This window comes from Perna viridis, chromosome 11 (assembly GCF_037379345.1).
Source record: "Perna viridis isolate PV_CMFRI_1.1 ecotype Kerala chromosome 11, ASM3737934v1, whole genome shotgun sequence".
In the NCBI taxonomy this organism is placed as follows: Eukaryota; Metazoa; Mollusca; class Bivalvia; order Mytilida; family Mytilidae; genus Perna; species Perna viridis.
The window spans coordinates 22,289,533-22,314,072 of record NC_142455.1 but is presented as its reverse complement, the minus strand read 5'-3'; the positions used below and the strand labels follow the sequence as shown (position 1 = coordinate 22,314,072).

The window sequence follows — 24,540 nt, the reverse complement described above, 5'->3', positions numbered from 1 at the left end:
GACATGGAAACCAGGGTGTAAAATTAGGCTAGTATTTGAATGTCAAACATTTTGCTTCCATCTAAGTGAAATAAATTATTTTTTGGTAATGGTAATACAAATGACATTAAAAGAAAGCCAAGATATTCCTCTTTACTATTAGGGTAAAATAAAAAATAAAATTGCTAACCCAACAGTTGGATATTTTGGCTAATGAATGTTAAAAGAAAACAAAAAATGTGTGATGGGCGGAGATTTCCTTATTTCCGTTTAAATAATTGTGGTCACAAAAAAAAATCTAGAAAATAGTCTCGGTTTATATTTGTAAATTTTGCAATAAAACGATTTAGTTTCTTTGTTCTGCCGCAAAATGTATTTATTTATTTCTAACAATGATCAAAATGCACTTCTAACATATATATTATGATAAAAACTTACAAATTTAACCGGTCATTCTAGATAATTTTTTACGTTGAAATTATGGTTTCAAGACGAGATGATTGATTCTCAAAAATATACAAGCCAATGTAATTCAACTTCTTTATTAAAGGTCATTAAGCTATTAACTATAATTTTAGAATCAACTATTAGTTACTTTATATTTGTTCGGTTTTTATGGAAGTCCGCACCTAATGGGCACTTTCTAGTTTGTCATATTTTCAAAAACTAAAATTTCTCTGTTGGTTAACAGACTTTATAACATATAGTTGCGAAAACATGCTAAATAATCACCAAATTCAAATCAAAAGCATCAGTGGCCCTTTTCACAAAAAATCGTAAGAGTAAAATTAGTCGTAAGTTATGACGTCACAATACTTTTATTTACTATGACGTCATAAATTACGACTAATTTTACACTTACGTTTTTTTTGTGAAAAGGACCACTGTAATGGATAGTGAATACTTGAGGAAGTCTTAAAACACATTAGTGAGTGGAGACCTTATACCAAAATTTCGTTTCCATAAGTTGAAACTAAAGTAATCCGTTTATCTCTATACATGGCAAAGGAGCATATCAAAATCAAAGAGTTTCCTTCTTCAATGATATTAATAACAGGGTAGACACATACTACAAAGAATAATCAAGGGAACCAATATTCTAGCAGATTTCAAAAGCATGTTATCCAGGGACAAAGAGCAGACATGGAAAACAAACAAACACACACAAAGAGAATAAAGTAACTGATACATACAAAGTAACGAATGTAAATGAACAAATCGGACTCCACTAAAAACTGGCAGCATTGACCAGGTGCACGGGTAGGGTAATCGACCTCTGCTTTTCGAGAAACACCCGCCGAGTTCTCATAAAAAGTCAAGTTTGAGGTAGACGAAAGAGGAAAGGAAAACTATACACGTCGAAAAAATCAGTTTTCATTGTGCAGATGGATACACCGTAACGATCCACCAGTTCATGATGAAGACCATAAAACTTCTGTAGTGATGACTTCAGTCTTGTAGCAACATGACTCTATTTCAGAAGCCTAAATGTAATAAGTCTAGCGCAATTCAACGAGCCTGCGTAGCTACGGCAACTTCTGGCATAACGTATGAGTTTTGATACGAAATCTCCATACCCAGGTGCTGAAGGGATGTAGCCATAGATGAAAGGAAAGTTGATAATTCTGAATGAAAAGTCATTACGTTTGTCGTAAGGTTTGGTCAAAAGTGTTCCTTTACCACCGCTGGAATCTGGGTTCCCTTGATTATTCTTAGCTGTCATGTCATAATAGGATAATTAATAGGAAAGAGTAAATAATCAAAATATTATAACAAGTGCCGAAGAACGCCTAGATTTAACGAGTGTGTGGAACTTGTTCAGCGCACGAATTCCAAGCGTTCTTGGCACGCGTGATATCATATTTTAGTTATTCACGATAACCAAATAATTATCCTATTTATTATATAAATTTTCTTTATAATTTATCGATATTATCAACATGAATTTTAAATTCTGTGATTGGCGGATTGATATCAAAGTTGTGACGTTTTGGCGGGAAAAATTCCGAGAGTGAAATTACCGAATTTATTTCACAGTGTGAATTTACGAAATATATTGCACTGAGGACATTCGATAAAACACCGCTATCTATATAACAATTGTATATATCTAATTACAGTCCAGAATACAATTCAGTATATTACTTTTCACCGGAGAGCAAGCAAAGAATATTTCAAAACATTCACATTTTTTTTACTGTTTTACCCGTTTTGACTTGACTTATATTTACAAACATAATCTTAAAGCGAACCCACTTGACCATTAACATTAATGACTTTCTGCACCAACTAAAGTACTTAGTGCCTTATTTCACATTTCCGGTTTTTACTTGATTTTGCCAATCATGCACTATTTAATATTCCACCATCCAATATATGATGAGTTCAAACGTCTTAATTATTGCCTGATGTTAATATATCTACATGGGGGACATGAAAAGTTTTAAGAATGCATTTCCGTCTAAAGTGCATTAAAGTTACTAGTTTAACATCAGTACATGTACCGTATATCCGTATATGCTTCAAACAGTACCAAACGATCTGTCATCAATGATTTATACTACAGAACATCTGCTAAAACACCGACCGTTAATAATAAAACATTCTATCACTAACATAAACTTTGATGTTTGATCTTTGACTGGTATTTTCTATCTAGGTTTCTAATTTAAAAAAAGGTTGCAATAAGGCGAGAAAAGCACAAAATTTTGCTTCTAATTCAAAAATGCATCTGTAACTCATATAGTTAAGATTGAATATTTTTTCTTGTAGACACTTTCAAACAACAGCAGCTGGTATGGATTTGAACAATCTAAAACATTATTTTTTTCAATTTTTTGTCAGTATGAACAGCTTTTATACAATTGTCACATAAATGAGCTCTTGAAAGTAGCACTGATATCTTAAAACTTGTTAATTACTTGGAATTTTTCAGTTGTTTTTTTGTTTGTTTCGGAAACCACCAGCTTTTAAATGAAACCCATGCTGCTCAAATGGTTGAAACTGGACCTCTTAAGATTTATACTTTTGCTGTTGTTTCTGTTCTGCCTCTATCTTATCTATGTTGTCCTTTGGCATTTAAATTAAGACCTATTAACTGTGGTTTCCCCTGAAACTTTGACACACTCCATGATACGCTTATATTTTGAATGCATAATACTTACTCATTAGGAAATCACAGGCTCGTACACAGCGGGAAGGACGTGTGAGGGCTATATATATACGATTGAAAACCAACAGTCTTTCTTACACAAGTCCAAAATCAAACCGACCTCCATCATTTCTTTGTTCATTGTTCGTGGAGAACCTACTAACATATATCAAGAACACTACTCGTGCCAATATTCCTGATTTTTTCTTAGCCAGATAGGACAGATTTCACACCTTTCACTTTGGATGTGACAGCTCTATATACAAGCATCCCGAATAATCATGCTATGATTGCATTGAGACATTTCCTTGATAAAAAACCTAATACTTATGTCAAAATTGACATCGTCTTAAAGTTTTTCAAACTGGTCCCCAACCTCAATACATGTACCTTCCGTTTCGATGGCAAACGCTGTAGTTAATCTGGTAGGGTAGCAATGGAAACTGAAAAGGGAACCAGATTTTCGTCTTTATTTGTTGGCTACCTGGAGGAACAATGCACCATTTATCATTTGTAGAGCAAGAAGCTCTTCCTGATTAAAAGATATTGTTTCTTCTTACCATCCAGCCATCAAACATACCTTCAACATTATCTAGGGATCCTTTCGTTCCTTGACATCAATTGTAAAATCTAAGATGGTAAAATTTACATATCGGTTTTTTCAAACCCACGGAAGTCCATTTTTACTCAAATTATAAATTCTGTCAACCTCAGTCATGTAAAAATACCATTTCTCAGTCACAATATCTGATACTCCGCCATATTTACAGCGATGACTTGTATTTCAGGGCCCAATGTAAAACGATGAAACCTCTTTTTTTGTTAAGAGAGGCTATCCGAAAAAAAAGTTCTGGACCGAGCAATTGCGTCAGTTTCCCAAGTTTAAAGATCTGAGTTTATGAAAAAAAGATGGTGAGAAACACAGTGAGGTGTTCCATTTCTCTTGACATGTCATCTTCATAAATTCTAAATATCATGATTTGCAACTTTAAATGCATGGTTCTTAAAGACGAAAATATGTTGTCAGCTTTCAACAATTCGTTTCAAATTATTGTCTATAGAAAATAGAAGAATATGAAAGCGCACATTGCTACTAGTTCTTTTAAAAGTTCACAAGTCGCCCCTACGAATTACAGAGGCACACGACACTGCAAGTACTTTTACTTTAAGTTAAAAGATGGTTTAAACTCTACCCAAGAAAAGAAAACGTGGATTTAAAAGGCTGTAAAAGGATTTACGTGGGCAAGACCTATCGCAGGGTAGGTGATTGTTTTTGGAACCCAAAGAAAGCGTCACCAATGAAAAAGATTGTGCATTAGGTGAATATTTTTGGCAGGCAAACCACAGTACCGAAGACATGAAAGTAACCGTCCTTTAGTAAACATGTTTAGGCTAAAAACAACGAAAATGTCTAGAACAACGTATCATCCCTTTGGAATGAATATCAAAACCTGCATTATTTAGTCACCATCACACGATATTCAATTGCTTTTCGCCAGCTACATTTATAATTTCATAATTTTTCATTTAAACTGACGCATTTTCAAAAAAAGACTAATTTTGAAGGGCATTTCGCTGGTGTATGACAGCAGTTAAATGCTTCAATGCTTCAGACTTTCGATACTTTTGGCAACTGTCGAAGGCCGGTAGGCTGAAAATTTTGGCCCGTATTCTTTGTATTTTTTTACGTTTTTTTTGTTATTTCAATTGTTTGTATTTCTGTTGTACCTTTTATACGTAGTTATAGTTCATTTATTCATTTTTCTTCGTTTTTAAAGAAAGGATCATGTCCTTTAAGTTGATAGCACCCCTTTTCAAAAATCATGTGAACTGTCTTTCAAAATACCTTTTCGGAAACGAGAAAGTCAAAAATAGATAAGACGGTATTTGAATAATGATATTTTATTGAAGGTGTAGAATCGCAGTCATTGGACAGGAGCAGTGAGCTAAAACGGTATAGCTATAGGAAGAAGGTAGTAACAGAAACTTTTTATAAGAATGGGAATTTGAAAAAACGAATCACTGATATTATTGAGCAAAGTCAACAAAAAGTGGAGAGAGTTGATTGCAGTGAGAGTTCCCAGGCTTTCATCAAAACGGATAGAAAACCTAACATTGTTCTTATCATGGCCGACGACTTAGGTAAATGTTTTATAGACCTTTTTCATATTTACGAAATGCAAAAGTTTTTTAAAGGAATATAATCCACCAAAGTATGACAACCTGGTTGGCGTTTTCATTTAGTAAAAGGATAATACTAAACATTTTTCTCGGAACTACGTTCACTTCGACAAGTACCTGAATTGTTAGAAATAAGTTATTTAAAAATATCACAGTACTAACCCCGGCTCTAAAAAAGGAATATTTAAATGTAGACACGAAGTCAAAGTCGGGAATATGAAAAAGGACTATTGTGTAGCATGACATATACTAGAGTATAGAGAATACTGCATTGCTTTTATATTTCATTTTACAAAGTGCCGCATGTTTACATGGTTTCATCTTCACATTTGATTTAAAATAAAAGTCTAAGTCGTAGCAAGTAAAATAAATATCTTAGTTTGAAAACAGTTTAAAATCCTTATGAGAATACTTTGCAGTTTCTTGTTTCAATATGAATCTTTTAAGGAAATTCAACTTCTTCCCAATCAGATTCTGAAGATAGAGGGAAAAACAGCAGAAATGATCACTTTTGGTATTTCAAGGGCAAAAACTCATATAAGCATTTGTTGTAGTACATCGATTAAACTGCACCATTTATCATTTGTAGAGCAAGAAGCTCTTCCTGATTAAAAAGTAGAGTTGCATTTATAAGCTCGATCTTAAACAGTTCTACGGGAAAACCAAATACGTTCATATGTTAATTTACCAATTTTGTTCTTAAACTAATGTTTTGTGATCATAATTTATATATGATCAGCAAAGTCGACGAATAAAGAGCGCGTGTGACAAAATATTTTCAAAACAGACTTAGCGTGTTCATTGCAATGAATATTTAACGAAACAAAAGTATACCAAATTTAATTTCTACACGACTTGCGACGTATATGTTAGATGAAATGGACATTAACTGTTGTGTTGCCAATTGGCCTAAATTAATTAAATTTCATATAGATTTGCTTACACTTTGTACCCCATCATAATTACAGGTTGGAATGACGTCGGTTGGCAGAATCCAGATGTCATTACACCTAATATGGATAACCTAGCCAGACAGGGCATAATTCTGAAAAATTCATACGTCCAACCGATATGTACACCGTTAGTATTATAGTAAAACTTCATTAGACCGGACCGCTTTAGATTTTAATATTGGTTCGGGTGAGACAGATGTTCGGCTTTCCAAGGTTAAAAAGTACATTTAAATTGATACCTTTCAAAGTCTGATTTAGTGATTTATACGAATTTTTGGGTAACAAAAAGTTTCACTGTTAAAACCGTTCATTAAGTGTTTACAATTTCATTGTTTAAAAAAATGAATTAATATCATTTAAAAAAGAACTTAACAATCACATGTCGTTTTTAAGGTCCTCTGACCCCTGGCAATTTTATGCAACCTGTTTATATTGTTTTATATTCCGGGATTTTTACCGGTAATGAAAGTGCGCTATAAAATCAGGCTTAATCCATCATTTCAAACTGAAATGCCTGTACGAATTATGGAATATTATGGCGGTTTCCAACTCTCCGGTTTTCAACTTAATATTGCCATTTATTACACAAACATTCCGTTTTGATTTTTCCTTTTTGTACCTTGAAGTTTGCAGTTAGGTCATTTTTATTATTATCTTTTATTTGGTATTTCATTTGGAAATGCAAATATGGCATTTTCTTCTATTTATTGCATACCGAAATTAAACAATTGTTCTTACAACTATGTTTATTGCTGGGTATGTTACGTGCACAACTTAACCCAATTCAAAACTCGTTTTATCTTTATTCAAGTCAGTAACAGATGAAGAGAAAAAGCTCACGTTTCTTGTCTTTCGCTCGTAGTATCACGTTTTAAAACCTAATGTGCAAATGATTTACTCAGATAAATTTGAAGAGACAACTGGTACTCTTCTTCCGCTTTATACCTAGACCATGACCTGTACATAGATGATATTGAACTTTTGCAATCGAACATTTATACAAACTTGATAAGTTTTAATTTCCGATTGTAAACTTTCTTTTCCTAAGTGGCATTATATCAACATCATCAGCCTATGGAGTATACATTTCGCATCTAATCAGTTACTGTCATGCCTGTCTTTTGTCCAAAAACTCGAGGATACTGACAAATAAGTAAAGGGTAAAGACGTATTTACACTTGTTAACGCCATTGTCGAAAACAATTTATTTTTCCTGTTGTTTTCTTACTGAGTTCTTCTTCAACTTAAAGATCAATGACATCACAATTTTAAATTGCATTGTTTCATTGACGTCAAAAGGTTATTCGGAAACACTTCTGGGGTCATTCGGATAAAAAAAAGAAACAGTTAAGATTCATATCTTATTTTCAAGCTTATGTATTTAGTGTAACGCAACACTTTCGAAATATTGTTTCTTATAAAAGGGACCTTTTAAAAATGTGTTTCTATTTCAGATCTAGAGCTGCTTTATTAACTGGTAAATATCCTCACAGACTAGGATTGCAGGTTAGAACGTAAAGATATTGGATCAATTTTGATGTACTGAAAAAATAGACTTTAATGACACCATTTTGTTTTAGGTAGAAGTGGAATACAAAAAAAGCGATTCATAATTATACTTCATTAGGGGTAGCAAGAGTGAGATCCAATAGTAAACGCCCCCTTATGAAATTGAGGACTTCTCTAAAAAATGTTTTTTTTTATGTTAAGTCATTGAAGATATCAAATTTTATACTGAAAAGCGTTACTTTGCCGTACATTATTCACAAAAATATATATGATGCATTTGTTTCATATTTTGTCTTGAGGAAACAAATAATATATAGGGGTCCCCTATTGTCATCCTCTGTTGTAAGCCACTGATACTAAAATATTAGATAAGGTAAATTATCATTGCAAAATATATACTACCTTGTTTTCTCTATATTACTTCGAGGGAAACGAGCAGAAGAATGTTTCATTACCAACTGAAAGTTGCAATTTTAGTTTTTGTTGTTCGAAGTATGTTTTTCAGCTCCATAACATGCTTACAGATAGGAAAATACATTATGGATTAATTCTACTTAAATAAAAAAAACCTTATACATGTATGTAATCTTTTGAATGTATTTATTTTCAGTTTCCCGTTCATTTCCTGGGAGAACATATTTCCAAAGTGTTGCCAATAAAATTCCGACTTTTGCATGCGTTACAAGCTTTTTGATATCAGGATAATAAGTGTAATGGAACCGGATTAAGATGCTGTCTTCATTTTCATCATTTTGTCTTGTCATTTACACACTCACTCCAGAATTATTCAGATCGATCACTGTGAATATGATGTACATAGAAGTTAAATTATTATAAACAAAATTCCGGAATCATAATTGAAATTATGACCAATAATGTTTTTACAGTGGCTGGTTGTAAAAGAGTTCCAATCAAAAGTGCTTCCTCGGAATGAAACCCTCCTCTCAGAAAAGCTAAAACAACAGGGGTACTCTACTCATATCGTTGGCAAGTTAGTTACATGTTTTTGTTTTATATTTTGGCATTTTATCCTTGTAATTTAGGAGTTTATTACGTTATTTGTGTTATCTTGGATATGTATATTTGAAATGCACTTTTGTGAAGGTATTGAAAAACTTTGTGCGGTCATAGTCAGTGAAAAGTGTTTTACAATTGTGAATATAGCTAATATAGTGTGTCGTAATTTTTCGTCTGTACTATTGGGTCATCGCATGAGTAAAATAACATTTATCAGGTATTTTATTGGAGTTGTTAAAGAGAAATTAAATTTTGACCACTGAATTAGTAAGTGTCGTTTTGAGGAATAGACCCTTTTGTGCTAACGTTGGGGTAGTCGATGAGCATGCGTAGAGCATGCTCAATGTACACTTCCGCGAGGAAAATTCTTTTGTTCTACCAAGCCCTACCTCGCGGATGTGTATATTGAGCATGCTCACCAACTTACCACAAAAGGGTCAATTTTTTAAAAAAACAAAATCAAGTAAATGCACACAAGTAAAACCAATCTCATAAATCTTCTTATTTAATGGTAGATGGCATCTTGGACACTGCAACAAAGACGTAACTCCAACGTACAGAGGTTTTGATTCCTTTTATGGCATTTTACGTGGAGTTGCGGATTTCTACAACAGGACATTCGGTAAGTGAGTAGTTATTTATTAGGGAATTATTGAATGCATTAAAATAAATGGGTTATATTGTTTTAGTTATTGTAAAAATGTGTGAAGTATATTACATTAATCAAGGATGTAACAAGTATGATTCGATTAAGCGTATTACAGCGAAACCTTTTAACTGAATCTGCTTTGGATTATATATTTTGTTCAGTTTAAGGAGGTAGAACTATGATAGGGACAGAATACATTTATTGCTGCATCTCATATTTATATCTGACGGTTTTGAGAACGTTTTGTTAGGGTTTAGATCTTCTTTTGTACTTGATTTTAATGCTGCTGATGAGAGCTAACTCTTTCAAACACGTGTAAAGCACATCGAAACTTGCAATGTAATATGATTCGTACTTTCGCATTTTCTTATAACTGATATTTTTACTATACTAAATATTGCAGGAAACAAACCATTTTATTGACATGCCTAAACGGGACACTTTCAGGGACGATATAATGTAATTTAGACCGACTGGTTCTTGAAAATACCCACATGACGAACAACTTGTTCATATGTATGCGCAAAAGTATGATGACACAAAATGTATGCATGTCCCTTTTGTCACGGAATACTATTAATACTACCAAAACAAAATTAACTTCATGAAACAAAACTATCAAGTACATGTACAGTGTGTGCTTTTTTATTAATAAAAACATTATATGTTTTACTTCTTAGATGGTGGATATGATTTTTGGAAAGACAACAAGATACATTATCCTACACAAGGATCGTATAACACGGTTAGTATCGTTTGAAGCATTCACTGCGTTAAACGATCTCTCGCTATTTTTGTATTTCATTGAAATCTGCCTAATAACGTATATAACGAGAATGGATAAAATGTATATGTCAGAGAGATAGCAACCCCACCGGGATGAAAAATTTATTTTACAATAAGATTAATGGTTAGGTTGATGGATTTTTTTGTCTACAACTCAAATGATGATAGACTTTTTATCAATTGACATATTTAGTCTTAAAGCACAAATAAGATTCTCCTCCTTTTGCATTAGGTGATGCAACATATGACGAAATATATATTTTTACTATGTACAATTAATTATCTTCAATTAAAAAGACAACCATCATTAATGAAATTTTATAAGAAGTAACTTGTATATATTATCCATCTAGGATTTGTTCACTGAACAAGCAACAGAAATAATCGAGAAGAGTTCTTCTGAAATACCACTGTTCCTGTACTTACCACTAACAACACCACATTTTCCTCTTCAGGTATTTAAATAAATTAACAACATTCAATTTTGACAAAAATATATCTATTTTAAATCAACTGCAGTTTCTTCTTAGTCTATAGCAATATACAGAAGGAGAACTATTTGAATATCTAACTATTAAATTAGTAGTGAAATATCATGCCGATCATACAATATCTCTCCAATCCCATGTAGACAACTATAGATATTTGATTACTTGAAGTCACAAGCTTTCGTATTCTATTCGCCAACCTTAAACAAGCACAATTAATACAGATTGTCAGGTATTTGAAAAGCGATTTTTATAGATTAATAGGAAACAAACTGTGTTTTTCGTTTTAGTGTATGATTTATATAATCATTTATATGATATTGAAAAAAGACGCAACACAAGTGAAAAACCTTTAATTTGCAAATGTATCTTCAAAATAATAATGTCAGTTTTAAACTTGTGCACCAAACAATCCTTTCTTCAAATTTGCAAAGCGAGTTATAGGATAATGCATCAGAAATGACTGTAAATAAAATCGATACAATAAGCTTTATGATCTATACTGGAATATCAGATTTACTTTTATTCGGGTGTTGGTGGGAAGTAGTTTGAAATAAGAAAATGTATGTTATTGTCAAAAGTCAAATATTAATTTATTTCCTTTTTTGGTATTTCGTAGAACTTTTTTTCTGTTTATAGTTATTAGGCAATACAGTAAGAATTTACAATGTTTACTGTGGAAAAATATACTTTACTCGACGTCACATACAACACATTTTCGAATTGAAGCTCTACTTTTTAAACCGTCGGGACTTACCGCTAGAGTTGTCTCTCTTTTATTTAATATGAAGATAGTTCTCATATATGCATGACGTGTTAGTACCAACGAGTCGCTTATTAGCTTAAATCATGCGTAACAAATCCTTACGGGAAAATCCCATACTAATATCCGCCATGTTGGTTTCTACGGGACGATTTGTTTACAAACGAAGTTCGTAAGTTCCCGTCGAACTCCGGTGACAATCGTCTGCTTGATCAACTTCTCGGTATTGTACGTTGTTCACGTAAAATAAATCCGAGATATCCGAAATAACGCCGAAATGCATTCTGGGTTCTTCGGTTTTTGGCAGGGGTCGCGCTGGGCTTCGCCAATGTCGCAATTTGTGATTTTTTATTTTATCTGGCGACAAAAATAGCCAGTTGGCGATTTTCTTGGCGCCTTGGTTTTGTATATTGAAATTGACAGGAAGTTTACCAGCAACGGATATTCTCTCCAATTAAACAATTGTGTTGACAGTCAGAGTTAATTGACTATGACCAAATTACGACTGGAGGCAATTAAAGGTAATTAGAACAGGCGACTGGACTGACAATATTCTCATAGGAGGTGTCAATCAAAATTGAGCCAATCAAAACTCTCATCATCTGGTCAAAGGTTAAGGCCATGTGCATGTGGCTACACACAAGTTTCACAGCCCTATTTAACCATGCAATACATTCAGAAGAGACGTACGTAATAACAGAATAAATTAAATCCAATTAACAATGATTATCCCATCAGGAAGTGTCTAAATACTTCGAAATGAAAGAATTGATAAAAGAAAATGGATGACATTTGTTTACACTTTTGCCATGTGACTTTTTGGCAGGAAAATCGATAAACAAATAGAATGGGGATTCCCAAAATCTAATTAGGGAAATGCTATTTAGATATCAAGATAATTAATCTGGGACACAATTAATGGTCCATGGTACAAACTGTAGTTTCATAGAAATTTTATCACTTGACAAAAAGAATCAAGTTTGTTAATAAGAAAAAAAAGTAAATTATATTGTATTAGGTAAATTAGACCATAAAGGGCAACTTAGGTGAACATGCATGTTTTAAAATCAGGGACTGTATGAGAACAGTAATATAGTCTTTGATGGAAGTAAAATACCTGTTTCTGGAGTAGTACTTAATATTTTATGCATATGAAAGTGACAGACTAGAGCTAAAAACCTGCTTTATACATGCATCAAGAGTGAATCTTGGGTACATGCATGTCATGAATGGAGAATTGACAAAGATAATTCACCAGTGAACTTAATACTGCCTTTTATTAAAAAGTATAATTTTTTTGGCACCCTTTGGCTCTAATTTCTGAAAACAGGCGACAAAAAATGGCAGCTGGCGATTTTTCTGGGGACAGAATTTTGGAAGCCAGAGCAGCCCCTGTTTTTGGACAAATCATTTAAACGTAAACAACATCTCCTAGCAACCCGATCACTTTGAACATGGCCGACATTTTACAATGTAAATATTGGCACCGAGAATTAAAATTAAAACGTAACTGGTTGATAGTGTGTCACACAGAACGTTAAAAAGATTTTAAAAAATGCATCTATTCGGCATTGTTTTGTACAAAACGGTTAAAGGCGGTATATGATACAAAATTTGTATCGTTTCTTTTGTTGACTAGTATCTAACTTTTTTTTTTATAGATATTGTGCTTCTATTAATCAATGCCCTAATGATTGCAGGCACCAAAGATGTTTAAAGCAATGTATCCTAACATAACAGATCCCAACAGAAAAACATATTTAGGTACGCTATTAATAAGTATATCATCGTTGAACTGAAGCAGGCAATACATAGTACAAAGCATTGTTTTGTAAAGAAGATGCTATACCTCTCTTTTATTAACATGAATTATGATTATTTTTAACCTCTTCACTGTCTAGTCGTATATAACGGAATATTGAGAGATAACAGATGCAAATAACAACAAGACAGACAAAAACAACAAAAAAACCTCGAAAGGGATGACATTCAACATGTTTGTAATGAATGTGACTCACAAGCGCATGGTTTGTTCGGACGGATCAAGTCCTATGCCTTCTGTTTTGTTATGAAAACAGGCACAATTAAAACTTAAACATCAATATCATCTCAGGTATGGTATCTAGTCTTGATAACAGTGTTGGCAGAGTGGTCACTGCTCTTGAAAAGAAACACATCTTAAACAACACAATTATCATCTTCATGTCGGATGTAAGTAGCTGTAAAGCAGTATATTTAAACGTAAAGTCTCTATAGCATACATTACTTAACAGCATCAAAATACATTTGGAATATTTAACATATTTTTAAGAGAAAAACAACATTTTAAGGTAGAAACAGTTGTTATTAACGACATTTATTACCTCTATCATGATATCTTGATACAAGATGTATATAGGAATTATCACTACAATTCAAACACAAGAAAAAAGAATGGATATGGTACAACGTAAGGTATGCACCTCAGTATATAAATTGAAAATAGTAAATACTTTTTAGAGATTACCAAAAGCTCTTGAACAAGTGTAAACACACATTAAAGTAGGTCCTGCAAGGCCTCAACAACAAAAGTAATTAATCCATGGTAACAGAGCGATGACAATTCTTAGTTCGAAAGTAAAAACAAATATTTATATTAGACACAAAGTCACAGTTATGACCTACGAATATTGGACACAAAGTTAACAAACTTCAAATTGATTTATTTTTTATTGAACTAAACCTATATTTTAACGAATTTCTTGCAATTTATAGTCAAGCAGCCAAAGTCATATACTTCATTACTTGTAACTGGTTCGTGCATCCAGAATTTCGCAGTTTGTGTTACCAGTCAACTATAGCACTTAAACAAGTGCTCCAGTGTAACTTCAAACACGTGTGTTCTGTTTTGTTTCATTATTTTAAATTTATGTATTTATTGATATATTCTTTGATGCTTTTGCTTTTTTTAAGAATGGCGGAGATTATCATTTTGGGGCAAGTAATTCACCTCTTCGTGGCGATAAAGGTGATCTCTATGAAGGCGGAACCAAGAGTGCAGGCTTTGTTTACAGTCCATTACTTTCTACTCAAGGTTGTGTTCATTCAGGGTTTGTATTTCGCCATATAATTTTTTGTATTGACTTCCCTAGAACTACATTTGGCAATGTAGTTCTCACCTACAAAATCTAATTCGTAATGATTATGATTATTCACTAAAGAGAAAAGTATAAGAAAATTTCTATTTTATCTGTGCGATATTTCCTGATCTCAAACACGGGTTAAAACAAAACACGTTCACTATCCGCCCCGTGCAGGTCCGGGTGTTAAAAGAATAGGCCTGCAGCAGCGCTAAGCTTGTCGTAAAAGGCGACTAAATAGTGCTCAGAAACCTAGCCGGGGGCTAGGCGCTCTGCCCACAGAGCAACTGGGATTTGTGCCCCAGGTGGTGGAATGGGGTACCCCTGGCATGTTATATGCTGGGATTGTCAGGCTATAATACGGAAAACCTGACCGCAAACCATAGTGGTGCACCGTGTTGGGAAAGATGCCACGTTCCTCGTACGTTAAAGAACCCTGCTGTGGTATTCGATAGGAGTAGGAACCTTTGCGCTCCGCCACAGGAGGCTAAATTGCCCGACCTCACCCATTCCCCCTTTTTCCAGTGGCAATCAAAATTTGTCGACCCTATTATCCTTGTGACCCATTCCTTTTTTTTCTTCACTTCATGTTCATTTTATCATCCATTTAGTGTTCATTGTCTGAATATAGCTGAAATATTGGTGCTCGGACGTTAAACCCCAACAAACAAACAAAACGTTCACTATCCCGTAAAATGGTACCATTAAATACAGAGGTAGTGAAATATTCCTTCAAAATAATTTCATTGCGAATAACCGTAAATTGATTATTTGTTGCAGTTTATTTTTATATCCAGTGACTGTTTATTAAACCTGGTCTTGACGTATCACTGGCTACATAGATGGGTCATAATCAGCTGTTAAATGTTGGTCATAACAGTTCAAACATTTAATCAGGACAGAATTCGAAGTGTGAAAAAAAATCAAACACTAGCTTTCCTCATACAAGATTGGGAAATCTCAGACACTCTTGGGTAAGATATCATTCTTCTCTAACTTCGCTAAGTCTCATTCGATAACGATTAAATCTCATCCTCGGATGTCTGGGATTTCCGTATTTTGCACCCATACAGGTGCTAGATTATTGATATCCAAATCCTGTAATTTATATCCAAAGCTTTTGAAATAATCCTATAATTTAGAGCTGGTCTTATAATTATGTACTCCAGCTCCTTGGTTTTGAGTACTTCTTTGAGTACTTCTTGTAAGCAATTGATTTTTGGATTAAGGTCTTTCTACATATTTGATAGTAGTGCTGCCGATGAGAGGTTACTCCTTGAAACACGTGTACAGCATATCAACATTGGCAATATATATGATTTGTATTTTTGTATTCAAATACAGTTTATATATAGTAAGGGGACTATAACATTATTTCGTGTCTTCATATTCAAAATTACGTAAAAATAGTTAGAAATAGTTTAATATTGTCAATATAAATTTACTTTGTATATAAGACGACATTAAAAAGTGTTTCAAAAGCATGGTTTGCTACACCCATTTGTATATTTCTTGGATAAAAATGCCTTAATTCTTGAACACATTAAACATTTGAATAAAACATTACCGTCCGAAAAATAGTAGAAGTTACAAATGTACAAAGGGTAGTTGTCAAAATATTAAAATAGAACGCATTTGATTTTAAACTTAAGCCTTCTGTAAAAGGCTCCTTCCATAATAGGTTTCGTTTTTAAAAAATCACACAAAACTTGACTACTATGGGTTTACAATGTTTACTTAAGACAGCTGAACGGGCATTCGAAACGTACGTGTATGTTAGTCATGAGAATATGACTTACAAACGTTCTCCCACATCATGTTATGGAAGGATGTGACAAATGGTAACAAAGGGATCAAATGTAGGTCACTTTACAATTATTCTATAGACGCTCGATATATTTGAGCCCACAACTATGACCTGTAATAATAGAAAACCGTACGAAAAGTTAAGTTCATTGTCTCAATTAAAAAAAAAAGTGAAAAGTGAAATAATTATCAAAAAAATGGATTTAAAGATAAGAGCAGGAAATTGTGATCGAATAATTGGGTACTTCACGTTTTGTGATCTGGGTATTGATAATTGTGTGAATGGGGATAGGGAATGTTATCAACGAAGGGGATGAGGTACATATATTTTTGATAGGATAAGTGTTGGATAGAATATGGAAGATATGATATAGTGTTGATAAGGAGAATTGTGGATCAAGAATTGAGTATAGTATGCATCATTTCGGTGTTATTGATTTTTTTCTTGCAGATTGATCCATGTCGTAGATTGGTTTCCAACGATACTTGAAATAGCAGGATATCCCTTAGGTAAACATTCATAACTTTTGAAATACTCAAATGTTAGTACAACACAGTTTGCTTAAGAAATCACGATTTATAAAACACATGTGCTAAGAAGTACTCAAAACTAAATGTATCGAACTACAGCACTGATCAGTTCAACGACAGAATTCAAAAGAGCTACAGTAATGCCTAAGTGTTTTTTTGGGAGTTTCGATTTTTGAATTACTGAAAATGTTGGTGAATAATAAATAGTATACCAAAAATAGCTAGGGTCGAGTAAATCTGACATTCAGGATGAAAATATTTATACTTACTTAGTATAAGCCTTTCATCAATAATATACATGCAAAATAGTTTATACATGAGTAATATCTATAGGATTCAACCATTTATATGACTGAATTGTGTGAATTTGAGATATATTTCCTTACAAAAGAAGAAAAGTTTTACTCAGGAACAGCTGTTATTTTTAAATAGTTTATTTTGTGATTTGTGTCCATCATCTTATAAACCAAATTTTGCTATGTAACTGATGTAATCAACCTTTTTTGCAGATTTATTCCTTAAATTTCGATACTAAAATTGAATTACAAGGAATGAATGTAAAATGTTTTGCAGTCTTTTTGAAATAAACTCAATGCCCGTGGTGCACATTTGAAAATAACCTGCTACGCACCACGTGATTGAGGTTATTATTATTATTATTATTATTAAAATATACAGTCATTCCTTAAACAAATATCAACCATTATTGTCAATGTTTAGTTTATGAAGGCTGTTAAATGACATGAATTTAAAATCCCCTATGGATGGTTACTGTATTGTTTTATACTTTACTTTCAGAAGCAACAATCTTTCTGAATGGATAAACAATTTGGTCCATTATCTCATAGACCAAATTTTGTAATTACAATACTAAAATTGAACTGTAAAGAATGAATATTATTTTTTTTTCGATCTATGAGAAAATAACCTTAATGCCTGTAGTGGATGTTATTTAGTGTGCATCACGTGATTGAGGTTATTTCCTAATAGGCCGAAAAAATATAACAGTCATTCATTAAATAGGAAAACGTAAATTTGGCTAAGCAATACCACAAAAACTTCATGTAATTATGTTATAACAAACACAATCCTAGGAGTAATCAAAGAAACCAGAATATCCAATAATATTTATTAAAAAATAAACGAACTTTGTCTTACAGATCATTTGTCCAATATAGACGGAATAAGTCAATGGAAATATTTAAAAAAATGTCGTGGATCCGGTAGGAAAGAAATGGTATATGGGTTAGATGATGACATTTCTAAAACAGCATCAATACGGTTTGTGTCCTTATTTCTTAAGTGCCGGTCTCTGTAAGAAACAGGCAGCGAGTTAAACATGGTATGAAATAACTAAACATTTTGAAAGTTTCATTTGACTATTAGCACCATCAGAATCAACGAAAATAGACAGGATTTTCCGAATCATTTTGAAAGTTGTGGTATAATTGTTAAATGCGAATTTCAAGGGCTGATTTTAACATTATATTGAAAAAAATCTGCAAAACTTCAGTGATGCAAAGATAGCATCCTTGAGTAAAATTATAATATCGGATCGTCAAATGTAAAGAGTTCTCGATGAATACCACTTAAGTTCGGTTTTTATGTCACAAGTCCCAAAGCGGTTAGCATTAGGTGTTCCCGTGTCTGATCAATTGTAACATACCTCTCAACTTCTGTGTGATAATTGCCAATATAAGTTTGGATAAGTTCATTTACATAATTTTAAAGTTTCTGCACCATCACTTGTTTCCAACTAACCATTAGTGTTTCTTATACTTTAAAGCGTAATAGTTTATGCACCGACATAATCAAATCATTGACTAACCCCGACTGTCTAAAAGCAACACATATAGAAACAATAATAACACCATATGCATTTCCGAAAGAAATATACAGCTGTGTGGTCACATTCAAATATAGAACTTCACAATGTGTTGTAAAGCACAAGCGTGTTGATAAATATTCAGTTTTACGTTTCTGACTTAAGATTATCATTATGTACTGGTGTTTTACATTCTTACTAATAAGTAAAGAATGAACGGATTAACATAGTTTTTTTTTCTGATGTTTATGTAAAATGCATGAAGTTGTAGCGTGCTTGACACAGATTATGATAAAGATGGCGTACGTAAGATATAATAGCCAGTTTGCTATTTTGACTTCAGGACATGGACGTGTTTTTCTGTTCTTGGAAATTTCTAGATTTTAGATAGTTAACATCTGAGATGATAAACTATGACTTCAAAGCCGTAACTATTACTCATTATTTCATCAATCGTGAGAAATTGTTTAACATTGGTGCTGTTATTTGCAAGTATCTATATTTCATGAATTTAGTATTCACTACTGACAAGCATCGAATTGTCCATAGAGCCCTGGATAGATTATATAAACAAAAATCAAATTATAATTGACTTTATACTAATCATCAACTGGAAAATAATTGTTATTGCAAAAGTTATGACGTCATAGTAAATAAACGTATTGTGACGTCATAACTTACGACTAATTTTACACTTACGATTTTTTTGTGAAAAGGACCACAGTTTTGATTACTTTATAGTCATTGGTTGATCTGTGGCGAAAAATCTTAAATGTAGAAATATTTGTGTGTAATAATCATAGATTCACTCAAATTGCGTATTTGCGATATGTTGTGTCATTGACCATATTTATGTGCTACAGAATCTAATTCAGTGTCCTTGTTGTGTGTGTCTGTTTTCCGTGTCTGGTATTTGCCCCTGGATAACATTCTTTTGATTTTCGCTAGGATCCTGGTTCCCTTGATTACTCTTTGACCAATAAAGTTTGTAGCTTGCTATAAGGATTAGTGGAGTCTAAAGGGTAATACATCGAGGCTGTTTGTCTTTAATAAGTTCTTTGGTAATATTTACATTTAAGAATAACTATTTGTTGCAGGTACGGCAGATATAAACTAATTCTAGGTGATCCGGAAGTGTATGGCGGAATTCCGCCGGTTGTACAGCCTTTAAATCCTAACAGTACAGATGTTAGATTGTATGATTTGCAGAGTAGGTTTATCTGACTCCCCATTCGTCTGTCTTTATGACTGTATAGATTTATTTTGAACATAAGAACGATTTTGGCGTCATCAACATGCAACTAACAAATCTATGTGGAAGTTTCGTAACAAAATAGTATTGGCTTGAGAGATACCTGTCTTAAAAAAAACAAGCAAAATAAAACAAAACAAAACAAAAAACCAAAAAATTAACAAAAACAAACAAAAATAAACAAGCAAACAAACACAACAAAACAAAGTCATTTATTTGTTATTATCATATTTCAATAATATGATTTGCTTTGCATTTTTTCATCAAATAATGCTGTTTTTTGTATAATGTTTATTAATCATTTTCATAGCTGAATGCGTTGAAGTTTGCAGGACAAATTGTTGATTTTTCTTAATAAGTTGATAAAGAATTTTCAGGGAGAAAAGTAAATCAGTCTTTTTTTCCATATTTTAGTCGATCCTTTAGAGAAAAACAACCTTGCTACACGATGTCCAAGGAAAGTAAATGAACTCAAACAGAAACTGGACAAATATAGAATAGACAGTATTCCAGCACAAAACCAACCTTATATGTCAAAGGATAAAGTTCATGAGGATGGTTTATTGCAACTGGGATGGTGTTGAATGTTTTTAAATGACGATACAAATCTTTGGACAAGACAACCTTGTCCGAGAAGTAGGGAAATTTGTGATCATTGTATGGTATAGATACAACTTTTTAGTGCTCATATCATGTCATTTTAAACAATCTTAATTGATCGGTAAGGATTATCTACAACTACAACTACAAAATCAAAATGTTTTTTTTTTTTGTTCTAACATATCCTTTCTACACAAAGAAAGTAAGTTGACAAATTTAAATATTTAAATATCATAATGGCAGCCAAATATCTCACATTTCCAATAGTACCAATCTTGCGGTAACACCTAGGATTTTGAAGAAAAAAGAAAAATACATGTATATACCTATACCCCACCGAAAAATCGCTAAAATTGACATGATCTTCAGTGGCAAAACCCATAGAATATTTATGCCTAAGAAACTAATTTTACTGAAAGAATTTTCATAAAAGGTTAAAAAATATTACCCTCGAAATCTGGTCTCAGTATCAAACAAAATTATCATTCCCATATAACGACACATTAAAACTAATATATTAGACATACATAATGATTAATTCAAAATCTTAGATTTTTCTTTTGAGGGTACAATTATTATAAAATTGTTAAAAGGGGAATTTTCAGAATTTCAGATTTTTTCTATACCACCCGTGATACATTTCATTATACAGTAGTTCAAACAAAGTTTTGTATAATACAGCACATTTTTTTGTATCCATTCTTTCAAATGGGCCAACGTAATCAATATTTTGAACTTTTGCTAGTCCAATTAGGTAAATATATGCCCACACCCCACCCCTCAAAAATTACCTCAACATGAAACAATAGGTTAATGTTTTGCGTATAAACAATGTATAAAAAACAAAAACATTAGAGGCAACATTATTTTCATAACCGATGTATTCAATATCTGTTCATTTCATGCACTTATTTCTCATTTCCATGGAAATTTTTTTGTTTCAAATATGGCAGTTTTAACATGATTGTGTTTGCAGTCATTATTTTAATAGCCTCTAAGGTTTGAAAGAAGCAAGAACTGTGAATGATTGACATATATATACCCACGCCGTTTCGGAAATGCTAACCTAAAACACTCTAGGTTTTCAAGGAAATTATTACTTTTGTCTTTTAAAAAAAAAAACATATGTAAGCTATTTAGGTTGATGGAAAACTTTTAGTTGTAATCAATTAAATAGTTTCAATAACAACCATAGGATTAGTCTTTTAGAAATAATTTTTTAATAGTTTTAATTTTTTCATACCATTCAATCTATAACTATATTCTAGAAGTTTTTACATGCATTTCCATCAACGTTTCAAACAACAACAGAGATCTTACTCATTGTACGAGTTATTCCCTTAACATGTTTTTGATGGTCTGAATAACATAATGAACTTTTTCATGACAAGTCGTAGTTCTAATGGGGAAGCAATACAGTTCCTAACCTATAGGTATATCAATCATTCATCATATGTGATAACTTGAACACAAGAGCACAATCATGTTTAAACAATGATATTTGAAAACAAATCACTGACACATTGGCTTAAAGTTTGACCCCCTGTAAATTCCCCGAATTATTTTTTATAATCACTGTGACCAGAAAGCGGAGATTTTAGCTCCTGTAATAAAGAAAATGTGTAAGGTATCTTCATCATAATAGCACGATGGGTGCATTTGAATTATATATAGTTTGTGTATTAGACACTATTGAAATGTATTTGGGTATACCAAAGCTGGTTTAAAGAACGGTGTTTGAAAACAATTGCCCATTACAAGTGAAATGGAAGAAAATATGAGATACCGAAATATTTCCCATTTTATGAAAAAGTTATTATTGCTGATTGGAAACTGAGAAATAAAGCGCTTGACGTGAGTAAATATATCGAATACATTGATAATTTTAAACAATGGTTCCCAACAGGTCTATCCATTTTCGTTTTTATGTTGAGAATTAACATTTTGTTTCATGTTGAATTATTTTTTTTCTGGGGTAGAGGTGGCAGCTTTTCGTCTAATTTGACTTGAAGAAGTAATTTTTCCTTGAGCACATTTGAAAGCTAAGATACTATATAATTGTGCTGTATCATAAACTATATTGTTCGAACGACGGTAAAAGAAAGAAGAAAAAATGACAAGTACGGGTGATATAGAAGAAAATAAAAAATTTTGAAAATTCTCCTATTTATAATAATAGTAATCCTAAAAGGAAAATCTAGGCATTTGAATTGATCAAAAATATTTGATACACTATTATCCTAATTTTGAATGCCTTAAGTATGAGTTTTAAGGTGTCGGAATCCTGTGAATGAGAATTGTATTTGATACTGAGACCAGTTTTCTAGGGGTTTGGGTAATGTTTTTATACAAAAAAGTCTTTAGGGAAATTTAATTTCTTGTGGCTTTATTATGCAGACAATTGAATTATCTTTCGAATGATACCAATTTTGAGACGAATGTTGTAATGTCAAATTTTTGCTATGTTTTATAAGAAAATGGAAAATCTTATTTTTTGCAATTATTGATCAATTCTGACCACAAAAATCGCCACGAATCACCAGAAGAACCCCAGAAGTATCAATTATGATAGTAATACACAGAAAAAAAACAAAATAAGTCATTTCGTCTGAAGCATAAATACTGAAAGGGTTGGACATGTCAATGTTTGCGACTTTTAGGTGAGTAGGGGTATATACTTTTCATTTTCCTCCATAACCCTTCGTGTTGTCGCATTCGTTGGTACCATTACAAATCTGACACATTGGGCTACATGATGATATCTAAACAGATATATATTGTTTTACATGTGATGTCCTAAGAAGGTTTAGACGCTAGAACAATTAAGTTAAAACAATCTTGGTCTATTGTGTGTCAGTGGGATACAAATATAGGCTTATACTAAAAAAAAATCCGAAAATATTTTTCGAAGACAACTTTATTCGGGAATGGGTGGTATACAGGTACCTGAAAATCATCTTGAAGGTGATGAGTGGAGGGTGTACGGTGGACTCTCACAGCCCTGTGGATTCATTTTTATTATCAAAATTTGTTTTCATCTAAGAAAGGTCTGCAGGATATATATCTTTTTTAAAAATATTGAAGTCGTCGTTGTTCGGAGCCAACAAATCGTCCAAATATCTAAAAGTATTATTAAATTTGCCTCCCAACTGTTTGGAAGGGTCGTTATTTATTCTAGCCACAAATTGTAATTCCTAACAATACAGAAAATGGTGCACAATTGGTCCTCTTGAAAATTTCAATAAATTTCAATTACTTGATGATAAACGGTATCCCATGCATAGACAACAGGACAAAGATGAAAAGTTAATATATATATATTAATGGAATTTATATCCTGTATCTACTGACGTAAAGTCTTAAGTCAGTGAAGGCAAATCTTGCCAATACAAACGACGTAAATAAGGGAATAAAAAGAATCATAAAAAGTTGTCTTACGCTCTGAAGATATAGTTTAGTCATTCAAATGTTCAAACTTAAATAACCATAAGAGATAACAACTAAGTTACATCATCTGGTTCCTGCACGAAAAATGTATTCATAGTAAGTATTTAAAATATGATGACTTTCGTCTAGATTCATAAAAGAGCGCTCCTGTTTCCAAAACACCGATACTTTGTGAATATATCTCTTAACGAACAGTCTTGTAAGTAGGTTGCACTAAAAAGCATATGGATTGCCTTTGACACGTTAATAAAGTATTATATAATGATTCGTTTTTAAATTGGCCCTGTTTCAAAATAATTGGTTGTCAACGCCAATTTTTGACAGCAAACGGATGATTCAGGGCTGTCATGAAAAGAAGCCATATAATAATACATTAAAGAAGGATTCTCTTTTATGGGTTGAAATTCAATGCAATGCAAGCAGTGGTCGTCTGCTTCAACAAGTATTGCAGATGGAGCCTTTAAAGTAATATGAGGTGTGTATT

At 32.5% G+C, this 24,540-nt stretch overlaps 1 protein-coding gene across 1 annotated transcript in view; it reads left to right on the top strand.

The window, feature by feature from the left end:
- The window catches only part of LOC148603367 (arylsulfatase B-like), a 28,437-nt gene extending 4,116 nt beyond the window's left edge, over positions 1–24,321 (top strand). Inside the window, exons 2-15 of the mRNA XM_088553952.1 lie at positions 5,042–5,272; positions 6,280–6,391; positions 7,719–7,770; positions 8,661–8,764; positions 9,306–9,412; positions 10,120–10,184; positions 10,579–10,680; positions 13,177–13,240; positions 13,590–13,687; positions 14,429–14,565; positions 16,853–16,911; positions 18,093–18,213; positions 19,855–19,967; positions 20,424–24,321. Of these exons, the coding sequence (XP_088410078.1) occupies positions 5,042–5,272; positions 6,280–6,391; positions 7,719–7,770; positions 8,661–8,764; positions 9,306–9,412; positions 10,120–10,184; positions 10,579–10,680; positions 13,177–13,240; positions 13,590–13,687; positions 14,429–14,565; positions 16,853–16,911; positions 18,093–18,213; positions 19,855–19,967; positions 20,424–20,593 (1,535 nt within the window). The 3' untranslated portion in view covers positions 20,594–24,321. The remainder of the gene's footprint in view (positions 1–5,041; positions 5,273–6,279; positions 6,392–7,718; positions 7,771–8,660; positions 8,765–9,305; positions 9,413–10,119; positions 10,185–10,578; positions 10,681–13,176; positions 13,241–13,589; positions 13,688–14,428; positions 14,566–16,852; positions 16,912–18,092; positions 18,214–19,854; positions 19,968–20,423) is intronic.
- The last annotated feature ends 219 nt before the right edge of the window (positions 24,322–24,540 follow it).